The 21529-nt window shown below is 42.3% G+C and overlaps 1 protein-coding gene across 1 annotated transcript in view; it reads right to left on the bottom strand.

The window, feature by feature from the left end:
- The window catches only part of fer1l4 (fer-1 like family member 4), a 477640-nt gene that overhangs the window by 52527 nt on the left and 403584 nt on the right, over positions 1-21529 (bottom strand). Inside the window, 1 exon segment of the mRNA XM_073062298.1 lies at positions 11914-12084. Within this exon segment, the coding sequence (XP_072918399.1) occupies positions 11914-12084 (171 nt within the window).

Raw genomic sequence — 21529 nt, 5'->3', positions numbered from 1 at the left:
GCTGTTGCTATGTCTCCCGCTCACTTATTAGAGAGACAGAACCTGTGGGTTGTCAAATGCCAGATGAAATGCGATAGTCTTTGGGGTAATTGTAAGTCTGTGTCTTTGCTATCGCCTAGCTCATGCTTGTGCTCAGGAGCAGGATCGCTGTTTTTTTCTGGGGGAAGGGGGATCATTGCTTGCTGCTGCTTTTGCGGGAGGGGGAGGCTGTGGGGAGGAATTTGGGGTTGTCACATTTAACTGTCATTCATTCTTTGGGATACTTCTCTGTTTTCATGGATGTTTGTGAAGAAAAAGCATTTCAGGATGTATATTGTATAAATTTTTCTGACATTAAATTGGACCTATGTACCTTTGAATCTTTGAACTGCAAGGGTAAAATGACCCTGATGGGTGTTGTATACAGACCCCCAAACAGTAGTAAGGATGTGGCCTACAAATTACAACAAGAGGTAGGAAATGAATGCCAAAAGGGTAATGTTACAAAAGTCATGGGGAATTTCAATATGCAAGCAGATTGGGAAAATCATGTTGGTGCTGTATTAAAGAAGAGGGAATTTCTAGACTGCCTACAAGATGGCTTTTTAGAGCAGCTCATGGTTTAAGCCCACTAGAGGATCAGCTATTCGTGGATTGGGTGTTGTGCAGTGAACCAGAATTAGAGAGCTTAAGGTAAAAGAACCCTTAGGAGAGAGTGATCATAATATGTTCAAATTCACCCTGAAATTTGAGGAGAATGAGAAGTCAGATGTATCAGTATTACAGTGATCTAGAGGCATGAGAGAGGAGTTGGACAAAATTGATTGGAAAAGGACACTGGCAGGGATGATGACAGAGCGGCAATGGCCACAATTTCTGGAAGCAATTCTGAAGGCACAGGATAGCCAATAATCATAAAAAGAATACCAAAGGTTTCTTCAGATACATAAAGTGTAAAAGAGATGCGACAGTGGATATTGGACTGCTGGAAAATGATGACAGAGGGGTAGTAATGGGGCACAATGAAAAAGCAGACAAACTGAATAAGCATTTTGCATTAGTATCCACAGTGGAAGACACTAGCAGTATGGTGGAAGTTCCAGGTGTAAGAGGGCATGAAGGAAGTGAAGTTACCATAAATAGAGAGATGGTTCCTGGGAAACAAAGTTCTTAAGGTGGATGTCACCTGGTATGCACTCCAGGGTTCTGAAACAGGTGGCTGATGGGACTGCGGAGGCATTAGTGGTGATTTTGCAAGAATCACTAGATTCTGGAATGTTTCCAGTAGACTGGAAAATTGCAAATGCCACTCTTCTCTTCAAGAAGAGAGAGAAGCAGAAGAAAGGAAACTAAAGGCCAGTTAGTCTGACCTCAATGATTGGGAAGATGATGAAGTCAATTATTAAGGATGGGGTCTCAGGGTACTTGGACGCACATGATAAAATAGATCGCAGTCAGCATGGTTTCCTCATTTGGAGTATTGTGAGCAGTTTTGGCCCCTTATTAGAAAGGATGTGGTGAAACTGGAGAGAATTCTAAGTAGGTTCATGACAATGATTCCAGGATTGAATGGCTTGTCATACAAAGAACATCCGATGGCTCAGAGCCTGTGTACGCCGGAATTCAGAAGAATGATCGGTGACCTCATTGAAACCTATCAAATGGTAAAAAGCCATAGAGTGGATAGAGTGGATGTGGAGAGGACATTTCCTGAAGTGGAAGAGTCTAAGACCAGAGGACAAGGTCCCCCACGAGAGACTCATCCAGAAAGTCATGAGGTATGGAATCAGTGGAACCTTGGCTGTTTGGATAAAAAATTGGCTTACAGGAAGAAAGCAGAGGGTAGTAGTGGAAGGAAAGTAATCTGCCTGGAGGTCAGTGGCTAGTGGAGTGCCGCAGTGGTCTGTCCTGGGACCCCTGCTCTTTGTGATTTTTATAAATGACCTGGATGTAGAGGCAGAAGGATGGGTGAGTAAGTTTACAGATGACATGAAGATTGGAGGAGTTGTGGATGGAGCTGTAGGTTGTCAAAGGTTACAAGAGGATATAGACAGGCTGCAGAGTTGGGCAGAAAAATGGCAGATGGAGTTCAATCTGGACAAGTGTGAGGTGATGTATTTTGGAAGGACAAACCAGAAGACTGAGTACAGGATTAATGGTCAGTTACTTAAGAGTGTGGATGAACAAAGGGACCTTGGGGTTCAAATCCATACATCCCTCAAGGTCGCTGCACAGGTTGATAGGGTAGTTAAGAAGGCCTATGGGATGCTAGGCTTCATTAACAGGGGGATTGAGTTCAAGAGTAGAGAGGTCATGTTGCAACTCTACAAATCTCTGGTGAGACCACACTTAGAATATTGTGTTCAATTCTGGTCACCTCATTATAGGAAGGATGTGGAAGCTATGGAGAGGGTGCAGGGGAGACTTACCAGGATGTTGCCTGGATTGGAAAATAAGTCTTATGAGGCAAGGTTAGCAGAGCTGAGACTTTTCTCTTTGGAGTGTTGAAGGATGAAAGGGGACTTGATAGAAGTCTACAAGATTATGAGAGGCATAGATAGGGTGGATGGACAGTACCTGTTTCCCAGGGCACGAACAGCAAACACTAGAGGGCATATGTACAAAGTTAAGGGAGGGAAGTTTAGGGGAGACATCAGGGGTAGGTTTTTTTTACAAAGAGGGTTGTGGGCGCCTGGAATGACTTGCCAGGGATGGTGGTGGAGGCTGAAACATTAGGGGTATTTAAGAGCCTCTTGGACAGGCACATGGATGAAAGAAAAATGGAGTGTTACGGGGTAGTGTGGATTTAGTACTTTTTTTTAAGGAATATATGGGTTGGCACAACATCAAGGGTTGAAGGGCCTGTATTGTGCTGTAGTATTCTAGTATCTTCTAGTGTCTAGGACACAGCCTCAGAATAAAGGGGCAACCTTTTAGAATGGAGATGAAGATGAATTTCTTTAGCCAGAGAGTGGTGAATCTTTGGAAATCTTTGCCATAGGTAGCTGTGGAGATGAAGTCTTTATGTACAACATTTGTATATTTAAGGCAGAGGTTGATAGATTCTTGATTAGTCAGGAAGGGATACAGGGAGAAGGCAGGAGATTAGGGGTGAGAGGAAAATTGGATCAGCCATGATGAAATGGCAGAGCAGACTTGATGGGCCAAATGGCCAAATTCTGCACCTACATCTTATGGTCTTATGGTATTCCCAGATCTCCCTTTTCTACTGCACTCTTCAGTACCCTCAGCTCACTGTGCAAGTCATACCCTGGTTGGTTCTTCCAAAGTGGAACACCTTGCACTTGTCTGCACTAAATTCCATCCATCATATTTCAACTGATTTTTCCAGCTGTTCCAGACCCCGGTGCAATCTTTGTAGTCCTTCTTGTTGTCCACTACACTTCCAATCGTAGTGTCAGTTGCAGATGTGCTGATCTAATTAACCACATTATCATCCAGATCATTGATATAGATGACAAACAGTAATGGACACAGCTCCAATCTCTGAATCACTCCACTCATCACAGGCCTCCAGTCAAAGAGGTGACCATCTAATACCACTTGCTGGCTTCTCCCACAAAGCCAATATCTAATCCAATTGATGACCTTATTTTGAATGCTAAACGACTGAACCTTCTTTACCAACCTCCCATGTGGCACCGTGTCAAAGGCTTTGTTAAAGTCCATGTGGATAATATCCACTGCTTTTTCTTCATCAACTTTCCTGGTAATCTCCTTAAAAAATTCTCTATCATTGGTTAGACATGATTTACCACACACAAAGACATGTTGACTATTCCTACTCAGTCCCTGTCTATCTGAACACTTATATATTCGGTCCCTTAGAATACCTTCCAATAACATGCCCATGTCTTCTGTCAGGAAAGATCGAGGGGTGATTGATAAGTTCGTGACCTAAGGTAGAAGGAGTCAATTTTAGAAAACCTAGCACATTTATTTTTCAACATAGTCAATACAGTCCTGATGAAGGGTCTCAGCCCAAAATGTCGACTGTACTTCTTCCTATAGATGCTGTCTGGCCTGCTGCATTCCACCAGTATTTTGTGTGTGTTGCTTGAATTTCCAGCATCTGCAGATTTCCTCATATTTGAGGTAATTCCTTCAGCAGTTTGAACGGGGCACAACTGCGTAAGCACGTGAAGGTCAGCCTGTCAGATCAGCGGGAGAGCTTAAAAAGTGAGCAGATTAATGGAGTAGGCATTGGAGGAGCGGGCAATGGAGTAGTGGAAGACAGAGTAATAAGACTTTGGTTCGAGAGGCTTCAGCGAGCAGAGGCTGAGCTTGCTCCCAGCGAGGTAAGGCAGGGTAAGCTCTTTTAAATAATCTAATTAACTTAGAAGTAGGTAATGGAGGCAGCAGTTAGGGCAGTTGAGTGCTCCGTTTGCAGTACGTAGGAAGTCAGGGCGAGCACGATTGTCCCTGATGACTACACCTATAAAAGGTGCATCCAGCTGCAGCTCCTGACAAACCCAGTTAGGGAACTGGAGCTGGAGCTGGATGAACTTCGGATCATTCATGAGGCAGAGGCAGAAACAGACAGAAGTTTCAGGGAGATAGTTACCCCTAAAAGTCAGGAGACAGGTAGCTGGGTGACTGTCAGGAGAGGGAAGGGGAATAGATAGAATGAGCAAAGTACCCCTGTGGCCGTTCCCATCAATAATAAGTATACCGTTTTGGATACTGTTGGTGGGGACGACCTACCAGGGACAAGTTGCAGTGGTTGTGTTTCTGGCACCGAGACTGGACCCTCAGCTCAGAAGGAGGGAAAAGAGGAGAGCAGTAGTGATAGGGGATTCGATAGTTAGGGGTACAGATAAGGGGTTCTGTGGGAGAGATCGAGAATCCCAGATGGTCTGTTGCCTCCCTGGTGCCAGGGTCCACGATATCTTGGATCGAGTTCTCAGTATTCTTAAGAGGGAGGGTGAGCAGCCAGATGTCGTGGTCCATGTAGGGACCAATGACATGGATAGGCAGAAGGAAGAGGTCCTGCAAAGAGACTTTAGGAAGTTAGGTGCAAAGTTGAAGGACAGGACCTCCAGGGTTGCAATCTCAGGATTGCTACCCGTGCCACGTGCTAATGAGGCTAGAAATAGGAAGAAAATGCAGCTAAATATGTGGCTAAGGAGTTGGTGCAGGAGGGAGGGCTTCATGTTTCTGGACAAATGGGCCTTGTTCCAGGGAATGTGGGACCTGTTCTGATAGAATGGGTTGCACCTGAACTGGAGGGGGACTAACATCCTTGCGGGAAGGTTTGCTAGTGCTGCTCCGGGGGGGTTTAAACTAGATTTGCAGGGGGAGGAGAACTAGAGTGTTAAAGCAGATAGTGAGATGGAGGAGGATAAGGGTCATGCGAGAACTGTAAGTATAGTGTATGGAGTAAAGCCAGATCTAACATATAAAGAGGCTTTGAGGAAAGAGAAGCAGAATAAAGGGTGTAAAGGTAGTAAGGTAGAAGGGCTAAAGTGTGTGTACTTCAATGCAAGAAGCATCAGGAACAAAGGTGATGAACTGAGAGCTTGGATACGTACATGGAATTATGATGTAGTGGCCATTACAGTGACTTGGCTGGCACCAGGGCAGGAATGGATTCTCAATATTCCTGGATTTCAGTGCTTTTAAAGGGATAGAGAAGGGGGAAAAGGGGGAGGAGAAGTGGCATTACTGGTCAGGGATACTATTACAGCTACAGAAAGGGTGGGTAATGGATTCAGAATTGGCTTGCCTGCAGAAGGCAGAGGGTAGTGGTGGAGGGAGTACATTCAGATTGGAGGGTTGTGACTAGTGGTGTCCCACAAGGATTGGTTCTGGGACCTCTACTTTTCGTGATTTTTATTAACGACCTGAATGTGGGGGTAGAAGGGTGGGTTGGCAAGTTTGCAGACGACACAAAGGTTGGTGGTGTTGTAGAAAGTGTAGAGGATTGTCAAAGATTGCAGAGAGACATTGATAGGATGCAGAAGTGGGCTGAGAAGTGGCAGATAGAGTTCAACCCGGAGAAGTGTGAGGTGGTACACTTTGGAAGGACAAACTCCAAGGCAGAGTACAAAGTAAATGGCAGGATACTTGGTAGTGTGGAGGAGCAGAGGGATCTGGGGGTACGAGTCCACAGATCCCTGAAAGTTGCCTCACAGGTAGATAGGGTAGTTAAGAAAGCTTATGGAGTGTTAGCTTTCGTAAGTCGAGGGATAGAGTTTAAGAGTTGCGGGGTAATGATGCAGCTCTATAAAACTCTGGTTAGGCCACACTTGGTGTACTGTGTCTAGTTCTGGTCGTCTCATTATAGGAAGGACATGGAAGCATTGGAAAGGGTACTGAGGAAATTTTCTAGGATGCTGCCTGGTTTAGAGAGTATGCATTGTGATCAGAGATTAAGGGAGCTAGGGCTTTGCCCTTCAGAGAGGAGGAGGATGAGAAGAGACATGATAGAGGTAGTTGGTGATTAAGAGGCCTATCTAAACTAGTGCCATTTTCTCACTTTCTTTCAAATCCGTGTACCTATCCAAATGTTATTGGATCTGTCTCAACGTCTTCTTCTGGCAGTTAGTTCCATGTACACGCCACCTTCTATGTGAAAAAATTGTCCCCCAGGGTCCTATTAAAGTTTACCGTTCACATCTTAACCTTGTCTAAATCCTGGAATTTCATACCTAACAGCATTATAAGGTAAGACCATAAGACAAAGGAGAAAAAATTAGGCTAGTCGGCTCTTTGAGTCTGGTCTGCCATTCATTCATGGCAGATTTTTCCCATTCACATTCATTTTCATGCACAACCACCTTCTCTCACCACCCTTTGCCCCCAAACCAATCATGAGTCCATCAATCCCTGCCTTAAATAACTTGGTCTCCATAGCCCTGCACAGCGATGAATTCCACAAATTCAATGTCCTCCCACTGTCGAAATATCTCCTCATCTGAGTTCTAAAAGATGTCAAAGTTCTAAGTAAATATATTATCAAAGTACATATACAGTATATCACCATATACAACCCTGAGATTCATTTTCTTGCAGGCATTCACAGTAAGTACAAAGAAACACAATAAAATCAATGGAAGTCCACACTCAACATACACAACTAGATGAACAAACAACCAATGTGTAAAAGACAGCAAACTGTACAAATCCAAAAAGAAAAAATGATAATAAGTAAATAAATAAGCAATAAACATTGAGAACATGAGATGAAGAGTCCTTGAAACTGGGTTGGGAACATTTCAATGATGGGTTGAGTGAAGTTGAGTATAGTTATCCCCTTTGGTTCAAGAACCTGATGGTTGAGGGGAAATAACTGTTCTTGTTCCTGGTGGCATGGGTTACGAGACTCCTGTACCTCTTTCCTGTACATCCTTCATTCTGAGGCTGCACCCCTGGATCCTAGACTCTGCTGCTGATAGAAACTTCCTCTCCACATTCACTCAATCCAGGCCTTTCAATGTACAATAGTTTTTGAGATACACCCTATTTCTTTTGAACTTCATTGACTCTAGGGCCAGCAACTTCAAACATTCCTCATACTTTCAAGCTTTTCATTCCCAGGATTATTCTTGTGAACCACCTCTTGACCCTCTCCAGGCCAATATATCTTTCCAGCTCACAATATTCCAAATGAGGTCTGACCAATGCTTTACAAAGCTTCAGCAGTACATCTTGCTTTTATCCTTTTGGTTCCTCTTGAAATGAATGCTAAGATTGCACTCATCTTCCTTACCACTGACTCAACATACTTTACTGGAATCCTGAACTAGGACTCTCAAGTCCCTTTGCACCTCTGATTCTGAATTGTCTCCCATGTAGAAATTAATCTGCACATTTATTCTTCATACCAAAGTACATAACCACACAGATCCAACCATTTGATCCATGATGACACAAAGGTTGGGGATGATGTGGATAGTGTGGAGGGTTGTCAGAGGTTACAGCGGGACATCGATAGGATGCAGAACTGGGCTGAGAAGTGGCAGATGGAGTTCAACCCAGATAAGTATTAAGTGGTTCATTTTGGTAGGTCCAGTTTGAAGACAGAATATAATATATAGAAAGAGTAGAGCAGTGGACTAAGCACACACCTGAGGTGCACCAGTGTTGTTTGTCAGCGAGGAGGAGAGATTATCACCAATCTGCACAGATTGTGTTCTTCCGGTTAGGAAGTTGAGGATCCAATTGCAGGGGGAGGAACAGAGGCCCAGGTTCTGTAACTTATCGATCAGGATTGTGGGAGTGATGGTGTTAAATGCTGAGCCATAGTCAATGAACAGCTTCCTGACATAAGTGTTTGTGTTGTCCAGGTGATCTAAGACCGTGTGAAGAGCCATTGACATTGCATCGGCCTTTTGTGGCGATAGCCAAATTGCAACAGGTCCAGGTCCTTGCTGAGGCAGGAGTTCATTCTAGCCATGACCAACCTCTCAAAGCATTTCATCATCTTAGATGTGAGTGCTACTGTGATAGTTATTGAGGCAGCTCACACTACTCTTCTTAGGCACTGGTATAACTGTTGCCCTTTTAAAGTAAGTGGGAACTTCCGACCATAGCAGTGAGAGGTTGACAATATCCTTAAGTACTCCCACCCGTTGGTTGGCACAAGTTTTCAGAGCCCTACCAGGTACTCCACTGGGGCCTGCCGCCTTGTGAGGGTGCACCCTCCTGAAAGACAGCCTGACATTGGCCTCCAAGACAGAGATCACAGGGTCACCGAGTGCAGCAGAGATCTTCAGAGCTGTAGTTATATTCTCCCTGTCAAAGCGTCATAGAAGGCATTGAGCTCATCTGAAAGTGAAGTATTACTGCCATTCATGCTATTGGGTTTTGCCTTGTAAGAAGGAAGTAAGTATGATTGAAGTTGTCGTCCCCAAGCTGATCCCTGCAGAACTCTACTAATTACTGGGATCCATCCTGAAAAAGACCCCTTTATTCTCACTCTTTGTCTCCTGCCAGTCAGCCAATCTTCTATCTATAGGTATTACTTTGCCTCTAACACCATGGTTCACAGCTTCATTTGTGTCAACTTGTCAAAGGGCTTCCGAAAATCCAAGTAAATAATGTCCACTGACTCGCATTTGTCTAACCTGCTTTTCACATTCTCAAATAATACTAACACATTTGTCAGGTAAGATTTATTCTTAACGAAATCATCCCGAACTCTTTGAAGTACTCGATAAAATTTTTAAATATTATCCTTAATAATGGACTCTAAAATCTTACTAACCATTGAGGTCAGGTTAACTGGCCTATAATTTCCTGACTTTTGCCCCCCCCCCATTCTTTTTTTTGGTAATTTATTTTTTTATTGAAGTTCATCATCAAACAAACATTTCCATAAGATGTATTTCAGACATTGTACATATATATCATATAATCATATATATCACAAATCTCCACAAAGTATGTATCTTAGGTATTCACTTATAGAAAAGAGTGGAAAGAAAAAACAAGCTAAAGGAAAGAACTATGTACAAGTAGGGAGTGATCTTTTTTTTACAACAGATTCATTGATTTGTGAGAATAAAATCAGGCCTATGAGGCATTATGTAGTTAAACCATTTTTCCCAGTATCAATCAAATTGTTCCAGCTTATGGTTAACAGATGCTGTTATCTTCTCCATTTTGTAACTGTCCATTGTAATTTCCATCCATGTATTTAAAGTTGGGCTCTCCTGTGATAACCATTTCCTAGTAAGAGTCTTTTTACCAGCCACCAGCAGTATATTCATTAAGTATTTATCTCTTTTCAACCATTCTTGAGGTATATATCCAAAATATATGGTCTTACTCTCTAAGGGTATTTCACATTTAAAGATGTCTTGTAGGGCATTGTGTATCCCCCTCCAATAGCTTTTGATAACAGGGCAGTCCCAAAAAATATGATAATGATTTGCATTTTGATTTCCACAATTTCTCCAGCAAACAGGGAGGTTACTATCATAATGGGATTTCTGAGAGCGTGTAATAAAATATCTTATCAAGTTTTTCCATCCAAACTCCCTCCATTTCTGTGAACTGGTACACTTCCATTGATACCTTCATATTGTTGTCTATTCTTCCTCAGATATAGTTATCCCTCCTTCCTTCTCCCATTTTGTTTTAATGTATATAGTCGAATGTGTTTTAAGATTTGACAAACCCTTATACATGCTTGAAATGATTCTACTACCATTATCTGAATTATATGCTTTTCTAAAGAGTTCTATCAAGCATGTATTTGCCTTGGTTATATTTTTAAACGTCTTATTAACAAATTGTCGCATCTGTAAATACTGATAAAAATCTTGTTTTTCAAATTAGTGTTTCTCTTTAAGCATTTCAAAACTGAACAGTGTTCCTTCTTTCATTATGTTGCAAAGAACTGTTATTCCTTTAGCTGTCCAGTCCTTAAATCTAGCATCCAATTTATTTGGTGTAAAATCTGAGTCATACGCACACCATTTAAGAATTGCAATATCTCCCTCTAGATTATATTCTTTTATAGTAGTTTTCCATATTTTAAGAGTCAATTTCACCCATGGGTTATCAATCGTATTTATGTACCTTTGCAGGTTGTTATCAGCCAAAATTGCTTGTATGGGGATGGGAAGTACCCGCTCCTCAATGTTTTTCCATTGAGCATCATATGATGGGTTACACCAACATATCACAGCTCTCAACTGTGCTGCAAAATAATAATCTCTAAGAGAAGGTAGGCCCCATCCCCCCTTTTCCTTTGCTAATTGCAAAGTTTTGAGACAAACTCTAGGCCTTTTACCCTGCCAAATATACCTTGATAGCATCTTGTTCCATTCATTGAATTGATTTTGATTAATCTCTATTGGTAGGGTCTGAAAGAGATATAAGTCTGGGCAGTATATTCATTTTAATAGACTCAATCCTTGAACTGAGACTGAAAAAAGGAATCAGGTTCCATCTTGCCACATCTTCCTTAATTTTTTTGTATAAAGGCTGATAATTACATTCTGATAATTTTGCCAAATCTTTTGGCATAACGATGCCCAAATATTTGAAAGACTCTGTGTGCCATGCCCAGGGGTATCGACTTTCAATTTCTCTTGGTGGGCTATAGTAATATGAAAGTAATTGGGTTTTATCTATGTTGATCTTGTATCCTGATAATTGACCATATTGTTCAAAGGATTGCATCAATTTAGGTAAAGAGTATGTTGGTTGCCCTAGATAGATCAAAATGTCATCCGCATAACAAGCCAATTTATGCTCTGTCCCTTTAATAGTAATTCCCCTGATATCTTCATTTTGTCTGATGTATTGAGCTGATGGTTCCAGATATAACGGGAAGAGTAGTGGTGACCATACACAACCCTGTCTCGCGCCCCTTTCTAGGGTAAGACTATTTGATAAATATCCATTGATTTTAATCCTAGTAGTAGGATTGTCATATAGTGTCTGTATAGTTTTAATAATTGTGACTTGGAAACCAAATCTATGTAAAACTCTGTAAAGAAAATTCCAATTAATTGAATCAAATGCTTTTTCAGTGTCCACGCTTATCACTATTGCTTCGATTTTATTTTCTTGTATATGAGCCATAATGTGAAGTGTCCTTCGTATATTGTCTTGAGTCTGGCGTTGTCGCATAAAACCTGTCCGATCATTACATACCTGTATGGGTAGAAACTTCTCTAATTGTTTCCCCCCTCCATTCTTAAATTAAAGGTGTCAAGCTTGTATTTTCTTGACTCCAGTAGTTCTTGAAGGGCCATTACTAATACTTCTAGAATCTCTTCATGGCCTCTTTCAGAACACTGAGTTGTGGGACATCTGATCCAGGAGATTTATCCACCTTTAGGCCTTTTGGCTTCCCTAGCACCTTCTCCTATTAACAACCACTACACGTGTTTTTGCTTCTTGACTCTGTGACCTGTGTTCAGGACAATAATATGTTATTTTTCCCAATGTACTCACATGTCATACTGTGTTGGTAATCCACACTGTGCCCGGTGTCTACTGTAATACCGATTCTCCAAATCCAACTTTGTTTCTCCAATCAGGTCATCCTTTCCAACCATATCGTGATCAAATATTGAAACAGTGAGCTCTGTTTCCACCGGAAATGCAACAGTCATTTCAAAAACACTGTAACATTAAGCAAAATTTTCCCAAATGAAATAAATGAAGTATTCTGTACAAAATGTGATTCAGAAGTTAAAGAGCTTGAAATCATTTAATAAATAGAGTCATAGAGAAGTACAGCATAGAATCAGGCCATTTGGCCCATCAAGTCCACTTAAATTGTCTGCTCCCAATAACCTGCACCTGGACCTTAGCCCTCTACACCCCTACAATCCAGGTATCTATCCAAACTTCTTTTAAACATTGAAATTGAGCTTGCATGGACCATTAGTGCTGGCAGCTCATTCCACACTCTCATGACACGCTGAGTGAAGACGTTTCCCTTCATGTTACCCTTACTCTTTCCATCTTTCATTCTTAACCTATGACCTCTGCTTATAATCCCACCCAATCCCAGTGGAAAAAGCCTGCTTGTATTTACCCTACCTACCCCTCATAATTTTGAATATATCGCCATTGAATCTCCTCTCAATCTTCTACATTCTAAAGAATACAGTCCTACCTATTCAATCTTTCCTTAAACCCAGGTCCTCCAGACCTGGCAACATCCTTACAAATTTTCTCTGTACTCTTTCAATCTTTTTTACAACTTTCTTGTTAGTAGGTGACCAAAACTGCACACAATACTCCAAATTAGGCCTCACCAACATATTTTACAACTTCAACTTAACATCCCATCCTCTGTACTCAATACATTGATTTATGAAAGCCAAAGTGCCAAAAGCTTTCTTTATGACCATATCTACCTGTGGTGCCACTTTCAACTATCTCTTCATTCTACCACACTCCTTAGTGCCTTACTGTTCACTGTGTAAGACCTACCCTGGTTGGTCCTACCAAAGAGCAACACCTCACATTTGTCTGCATTAAATTCCATCTGTCAGTTTGCAGCCCCTTTTCCCAGCTGATGCAGGCCCCTCTGCAGGCCATGATAGCCTTCCTCACTGTCCACACATCCAGTCTTGGTGTCAGCTGCAAATCTGCTGACCCAGTTAACCACATTATCATCCAGATCATCGATACTGATGACAAACACCAAAGGATTCAGCACCAATGCCTGCGGCACACCTCTAGTCACAGACCTCCAGTCAGTGAGGCAACCATCTACTACCACTCTCTGGCTTCTCCCACAAAGTCTAATCCAATTTATTACCTCATCTTGAATGCAGAGGTACTGAACTTCTTGACCAGCCTCCCATACAGGACCTTGTCAAATACCTCACTAAAGTCCATATGACAACATTCACCACTTTGCCTTCATCCACTTTCTTGGTAACTTCCTCAAAGAACTCTTAAGATTGGTTAGACATGACCTACCATGCTTTTTACCTACATTACAGAATGATAAAAAGTAATTAATATTTTTAAAAAACTATTCATATTGTGATTGTGCAGACTTTCTATAGATAAGCTTTTGGTCAGAGTCAATCAGTCCATTAGATTTAGAGATCTTAAATGCATTCTTTACACCTGTATTTTACTCAGGAGATGAAATACAGAGTCTATAGAAGTGAGGCAAAGTGGCATCAACTTCATGGACCCTGTAGAGATTACAGAGGAGGTATTTGCTACCCTGAGGCAAATCAAGGTGGATAAGTTCCCAGGGTCTGACAAGGTGTTCCCTTAAACCCTATGGGAGGCAAGTGCAGAAATTGCTGGGGCCTAGCAGCGTTATTTAAAAAATCCTTAGTGACAGGAAATGTACCAGAAGATTGGAGGATAGCCAATGTAGTTCCTCTGTTTAAGAAAGGCTCTAAACAGAAACCTGGAAATGATGGCCGGTGAGTCTGACATCAGTTGCGGGAAAGTAATTGGAAACCATCCTATGGGACCGTATATATAAGTATTTGGATGGACATGGACTGATTCATCAAGAAATTAAACAGATTTATGTTGACTTTCAAAAACCAGATCACTCTGCACTGATTTCTCTGGATGTAGCCTTTCTTGTGATGCAGAGAAGGCAACATCTTATTGGTAAAGTAAAATTAAAAACCCTGCCTAATACATCACTGATCTTACAAGCTGCAGGGCAGTCTGAGTTGCAGAGCGGATAAAGAGAAGCTTCGGGAGGTTATTGATAGTGTAATGATAAAAGGAAGAGGACAATTGATAGAATTCAGTAGAAGGTGTAGTCATTGTCTTAGGTAAAATAAACAGATATATGAAGCATATTTTAAATGATGAGACATTGAAATGTCTAGAGTAGGATGTCTAGAGTAGGGTAAGAGTAGGATGCTCTGGCAAATGAACACGTGGCTGAGAAACTGGTGTAGAGGGCAGGGTTTCAGATTTCTAGATCATTGGGACCTCTTCTGGGGCAGGTGGGACCTGTACAAGAGAGACGGGTTACACCTGAACTACAAGGGGACCAATATCCTTGCAGGGAGGTTTGCTAGTGTTATTGGGGAGGGTTTAAACTAGATCTGCAGGGGGATGGAAACCAGAGTGCCAGAGTAGATAGTGGAATGGGGGTAAAAATAAATGATGTTAGTAGTTCATGCAAAGTCATAAATAGTAAGGTTGTGTGTGGTGGTAACAATCTTTTGAGGTGTGTATATTTCAATGCGAGGAGTATTGTGGGAAAGGCAGACGAGCTGAGGGCCTGGATTGACACGTGGAATTATGACATCATAGCCATTACTGAAACTTGGCTACAGGAGGGGCAGGACTGGCAGCTCAATGTTCCAGGGTTCCGATGTTTCAGACGTGATAGAGGCAGAGGGATGAAGGGTGGGGTGGGGGGGGGGGGGTGGCTTTGCTAGTCAGGGAAAATATTACAGCAGTGCTTCAGCAGGACAGATTAGAGGGCTTGTCTACTGAGACCATATGGGTGGAGCTGAGAAACAGGAAAGGTATGACTGCATTAATAGGGTTGTATTATAGACCACCCAATAGTCAGCAAGAATTGGAGGAGCAAATCTGCAGAGAGATAACAGACAGCTGCAGGAGACAGAAAGTTGTGATTGTAGGGGATTTTAATGTTTCACACATTGATTGGGACTCCCATACTGTTAAAGGTCTAGATGGGTTAGAGTTTATGAAATGTGTTCAGGAAAGTTTTCTAAATCAATATATAGATGTACCAACTAGGGAGGATGCAATATTAAATCTCCTATTAGGAAACGAGTTAGGGCAGGTGACGGAAGTGTGTGTAGGGGAACACTTTGGTTCCAGTCATCATAATGTTATTAGTTTCAACTTGATCATGGGTAAAGATAGATCTGATCCTCGGGGTATTCCCTCAGACCTTGAAGGAGACTAGTGTTGAAATTGCAGGGGCCCTGGCAGAAATATTTAAAATGCCGATATCCACGGGTCAGGTGCCGGAAGATTGGAGGATAGCTCACGTAGTTCCGTTGTTTAAAAAAGGCTCAAGAAGTAAGCCGGGAAATTATAGGCCGGTAAGTTTGACATCGGTAGTAGGTAAATTATTGGAAAGAATACTAAGATATAGGATCTACAAGTATTTGGATAGACAGGGACTTATTAGAAACAGTCAGCATGGCTTTGTGCGTGGTAGCTCAAGTTTAACCAATCTATTAGAGTTTTTCGAGGAAGTTACCAGGAAAGTGGATGAAAGGAAGGCAGTGGATGTTGTATACATGGACTTCAGTAAGGCCTTTGACAAGGTCCCGCATGGGAGGTTAGTTAGGAAGATTCAGTCGCTAGGTATACATGGAGAGGTAGTAAATTGGATTAGACATTGGCTCAATGGAAGAAGCCAGAGAGTGGTAGTGGAGGATTGCTACTCTGAGTGGAGGCCTGTGACTAGTGGTGTGCCACAGGGATCAGTGCTGGGTCCATTGTTATTTGCCATCTATATCAATGATCTGGATGATAATGTGGCAAATTGGATCAGCAAATTGCTGATGATACAAAGATTGGAGGTGCAACCATATATAACCATATAATAATTACAGCATGGAAACAGGCCATCTTGGCCCTTCTAATCCATGCCAAACGCTTACTCTCACCTACTCCCACTGACCTGCACTCAGCCCATAACCCTCTATTCCTTTCCTGTCCATATACCTATCCAATTTTACTTTAAAAGACAATACCGAACCTGCCTCTACCACTTCTACTGGAAGCTCGTTCCACACAGCTACCACTTTGAGTAAAGAAATTCCCCCTCATGTTACCCTTAAACTTTTGCGCCCTAACTCTCAACTCATGTCCTCTTGTTTGAATCTCACCTACTCAATGGAAAAAGCCGATCCATGTCAACTCTATCTATCCCCCTCATAATTTTAAACACCTCTATCAAGTCCCCCCTCAAACTTCTACGCTCCAAAGGATAAAGACCTAACTTGTTCAATCTTTCCCTGTAACTTAGGTACTGAAACCCAGGTAATATTCTAGTAAATCTTCTCTGTACTCTCTCTGTATACAATACTCCAAATTCGGCCTTACCAATGCCTTGTACAATTTTAACATTACATCCCAACTCCTATACTCAATGCTCTGATTTATAAAGGCCAACATACCAAAAGCTTTCTTCACCACCCTATCCACATGCGATTCCACCTTCAGGGAACTATGCACCATTATTCCTAGATCACTCTGTTCTACTGCATTCTTCAATGCCCTACCATTTACCATGCATGTCCTATTTGGATTATTCCTACCAAAATGTAGCACCTCACACTTATCAGCATTAAACTCCATCTACCATCGCTCATCCCACTCTTCTAACTGGCCTAAATCTCTCTGCAAACTTTGAAAACCTACTTCATTATCTACAACGCCACCTACCTTAGTATCATCTGCATACTTACTAATCCAATTTACCACTCCATCATCCAGATCATTAATGTATATGACAAACAACATTGGACCCAGTACAGATCCCTGAGGCACACCACTAGTCACCGGCCTCCAACCTGACAAACAGTTATCCACCACTACTCTCTGGCATCTCCCATCCAGCCACTGTTGAATCCATTTTACTACTTCAATATTAATACCTAATGATATACCAACAACATAGGCAGGAAGAGGGATGAGGTCCTGAAGTGTGAGTTTCGGGAACTAGGCAGAAGGCTAAAGAACAGGACCTCAAGGGTGGCGTTCTCAGGATTGCTGCCAGTGCTACGTGATAGTGATGGTAAGAATTGGAGGAGATGGCAGTTGAATGCGTGGCTGAGGAGTTGGTGCTGGGCGCAGGGTTTTAGATTTTTGGATAATTGGGATCTCTTCTGAAGAAGGTGGGACCTGTACAGATTGGATGGGTTGCATCAGAACTCGAGGGGGAGCAATATCCTTGCAGGTAGGTTTGCTAGCATGGTTTGGGAGGGTTTAAACTAATTTGCAACGGGGATGGAACCCGGAGCGATAGAGCAGTGAAAGAAGTGCATGGAGTAAAGCCAGATCTAACATATAGAGAGGCTTTGAGGAAAGAGAAGCAGAATAAAGGGTGTAAAGGTAGTAAGGTAGAAGGGCTAAAGTGTGTGTACTTCAATGGAAGAAGCATCAGGAACAAAGGTGATGAACTGAGAGCTTGGATACATACATGGAATTATGATGTAGTGGCCATTACAGAGACTTGGCTGGCACCAGGGCAGGAATGGATTCTCAATATTCCTGGATTTCAGTGCTTTAAAAGGGATAGAGAGGGAGGAAAAGGGGGAGGAGGGGTGGCATTACTGGTCAGAGATACTAATACAGCTACAGAAAGGGTGAGCAATGTAGCAGGATCCTCTTTTGAGTCAGTATGGGTGGAAGTCAGGAACAGGAAGGGAGCAGTTACTCTATTGGGGGTATTCTATAGGCCCCCTGGTAGCAGCAGAGATACCGAGGAGCATATTGGGAGGCAGATTTTGGAAAGGTGCAAAAATAATAGGTTTGTTATCATGGGTGACTTTAACTTCCCTTATATTGATTGGCACTTGATTAGTTCCAAGGGTTTAGATGGGGCAGTGTTTGTTAAGTGTGTCCAGGATGGATTCCTGTCACAGTATGTTGACAGGCCGACTGGGGGAATGCCATACTAGATCTAGTATTAGGTAACGAACTGGGTCAGGTCACGGATCTGTCAGTGGGTGAGGATCTGGGGGACAATGCTCACTGCTCCCTGGTCTTTAGCATTATCATGGAAAAGGATATAATCAGAGAGGACAGGAAAAGTTTTAATTGGGGAAGGGCAAATTATGAGGCTATAAGGCTAGAACTTGCGGGTGTGAATTGGGATGATGTTTTTGCAGGGAAATGTACTATGGTCATGTGGTCGATCTTTAAGGATCCTTTGCAGGAACCATGGGTGACAAGTGAAGTGGAAAATCTAGTCAGGTGGAAGAAGGCAGCATACATGAGGTTTAGGAAGCAAGGATCAGATGGGTCTATTGAGGAATATAGGGTAGCAAGAAAGGAGCTTAGGAAGGGGCTGAGAAGAGCAAGAAGAAGGCATGAGAAGGCCTTGGCAAGTAAGGTAAAGGAAAACCCCAAGGCATTCTTCAATTATGTGAAGAACAAAAGGATGACAGGAGTGAAGGTAGGACAGATTAGAGATAAAGATGGGAAGATGTGCCTGGAGGCTGTGGAAGTGAGCGAGGTCCTCAATGAATACTTCTCTTCGGTATTCACCAATGAGAAAGAACTTGATGATGATGAGGACAATATGAGTGAGGTTGATGTTCTGGAGCATGTTGTAATTAAGGGAGAGGAGGTGTTGGAGTTGTTAAAATACATTAGGACGGATAGGTCCCCGGGGCCTGATGGAATATTCCCCAGGCTGCTCCATGAGGTGAGGGAAGAGATTGCTGAGCCTCTGGCTAGGATCTTTATGTTGTGACCAGTGGTGTCCCACAAGGATCTGTTTTGGGACCTCTACTTTTCGTGATTTTTATTAACGACCTGAATGTAGGGGTAGACGGGTGGGTTGGCAAGTTTGCAGACAACACAAAGGTTGGTGGTGTTGTAGATAGTGTAGAGGATTGTCGAAGATTGCAGAGAGACATTGATAGGATGCAGAAGTGGGCTGAGAAGTGGCAGATGGAGTTCAACCTGGAGAAGTGTGAGGTGGTACACTTCGGAAGGACAAACTCCAAGGCAGAGTACAAAGTGAATGGCAGGTTACCTGGTAGTGTGGAGGAGCAGAGGGATCTGGGGGTACATGTCCATAGATCCCTGAAAGTTGCCTCACAGGTAGATAGGATCGTTAAGAAAGCTTATGGAGTGTTAGCTTTCATAAGTCAAGGGATAGAGTTTAAGAGACACGATGTAATTATGCAGCTCTATAAAACTCTAGTTCAGCCACATTGGGAGTACTGTGTCCAGTTCTGGTCACCTCAGTATAGGAAGGATGTGGAAGCATTGAAAAGGGTATGGAGGAGATTTACCAGGATGCTGCCTGGTTTAGAGAGTATGGATTATGATCAGAGATTAAGGGAGCTAGGGATTTACTCTTTGGAGAGAAGGAGGATGAGAGGAGACATGATAGAGGTGTACAAGATATTAAGAGGAATAGACAGAGTGGACAGCCAGCGCCTCTTCCCCAGGGCACCACTGCTCAGTACAAGAGGACATGGCTTTAAGGTAAGGGGAGGGAAGTTCAAGGGGGATATTAGAGGAAGGTTTTTCACTCAGAGTGTGGTTGGTGTGTGGAATGCACTGCTTGAGTCAGTGGTGGAGGCAGATACACTAGTGAAGTTTAAGAGACTACTGGACAGGTATATGGAGGAATTTAAGGTGGGGGGTTATATGGGAGACAGGGTTTGAGGGTCGGCACAACATTGTGGGCCAAAGGGCCTGTAATGTGCTGTACTATTCTATGTTCGATGATAGAACCTTCCTAACCAACCTTCCGTGTGGAACCTTGCCAAAGGCCTTATTGAAGTCCATATAGATAACATCCACTGCTTTATCCTCATCAACTTTCCTTGTAACCTCTTCAAAAAATTCAATAAGATTTGTCAAACATGACCTTCCACGCACAAATCCATGTTGACTGTTCCTAATCAGATCCTGTCTATCCAGATAATTATATAAACCATCTCTAAGAATACTTTCCATTAATTTACCCACTACTGACGTCAATCTGACAGGTCTATAATTGCTAGGTTTACTCTTAGAACCCTTTTTAAACAATGGAGCCACATGAGCAATACGTCAATCCTCCAGGACCATCTCCGTTTCTAATGACGTTTGAAATATTTCTGTCAGAGACCCTGCTATTTCTATACTAACCTCCCTCAAGGTCCTAGGGAATATCCTGTCAGGACCTGGAGATTTATCCACTTTTATATTCCTTAAAAACATCAGTACTTCCTCCTCTTTAATCGTCATAGTTTCCATAACTTCCCTACCTGTTTCCCTTACCTTACACAATTCAATATCCTTCTCCTTTGTGAATACCAAAGAAAATAAATTGTTCAAAATCTCTCCCATCTCTTTCAGCTCCACACATAGCTGTCCACTCTGATTCTCTAAAGGACCAATTTTATCCCTCACTATCTTTTTGCTATTAATATAACTGTAGAAACCCTTTGGATTTACTTTCACCTTACTTGCCAAAACAACCTCATATCTTTTAGCTTTTCTAATTTCTTTCTTAAGATTCTTTTTACATTCTTTATATTCCTCGAGCACCTCATTTACTCCATGCTGCCTATATTTGTAGATATCTCTCTTTTTCCTAACCAAGTTTCCAATATCCCTTGAAAACCATGGCTCTCTCAAACTTTTAACCATTCCTTTCAACCTAACAGAAACATAAAGATTCTGTACTTTCAAAATTTCACCTTTAAATGACCTCCATTTCTCTATTACATCCTTCCCATAAAACAAAATGTCCCAATCCACTCCATCTCAATCCTTTTGCATCTCCTCAAAGTTAGCCTTTCTCTAATCAAAAATCTCAACCCTGGTTCCAGTCCTATCCTTCTCCATAATTACATTGAAACTAATGGCATTGTGATCACTGGACCCGAAGTGCTCCCCAACACATACCTCTGTCACCTGACCTATTTCATTCCCTAACAGAAGATCCAACGCTGCCCCTTCTCTAGTTGGTACCTCTATGTATTGCTGCAAAAATCTATCCTGCACACATTTTACAAACTCCAAACCATCCATCCCTTTTACAGTATGGGCTTTCCAGTCTATGTGTGGAAAATTAAAATCTCCCACAATCACAACCCTGTGCTTACGACAAATATCTGGTATCTCCTTGCAAATTTGCTCCTCCAATTCTCGTTCCCCATTAGGTAGTCTATAATACACCCCTATAAGTGTTACAACACCTTTCCCATTCCTCAATTCCAATCAAATAGACTCCTTAGACGAGCTCTCTAATCTATCCTGCCAGAGCACCGCTGTAATATTTTCGCTGACAAGCAACGCAACACCTCCCCCTCTTGTCCCTCTGATTCTATCACTCCTGAAGCAACGAAATCCAGGAATGTTTAGTTGCCAACCACACACCACCTGCAACCATGTTTCACTAATA

Source organism: Hemitrygon akajei, chromosome 11, assembly GCF_048418815.1.
Source record: "Hemitrygon akajei chromosome 11, sHemAka1.3, whole genome shotgun sequence".
Classification (NCBI taxonomy): domain Eukaryota; kingdom Metazoa; phylum Chordata; class Chondrichthyes; order Myliobatiformes; family Dasyatidae; genus Hemitrygon; species Hemitrygon akajei.
This window is presented reverse-complemented; position numbering and strand designations above follow the sequence as displayed.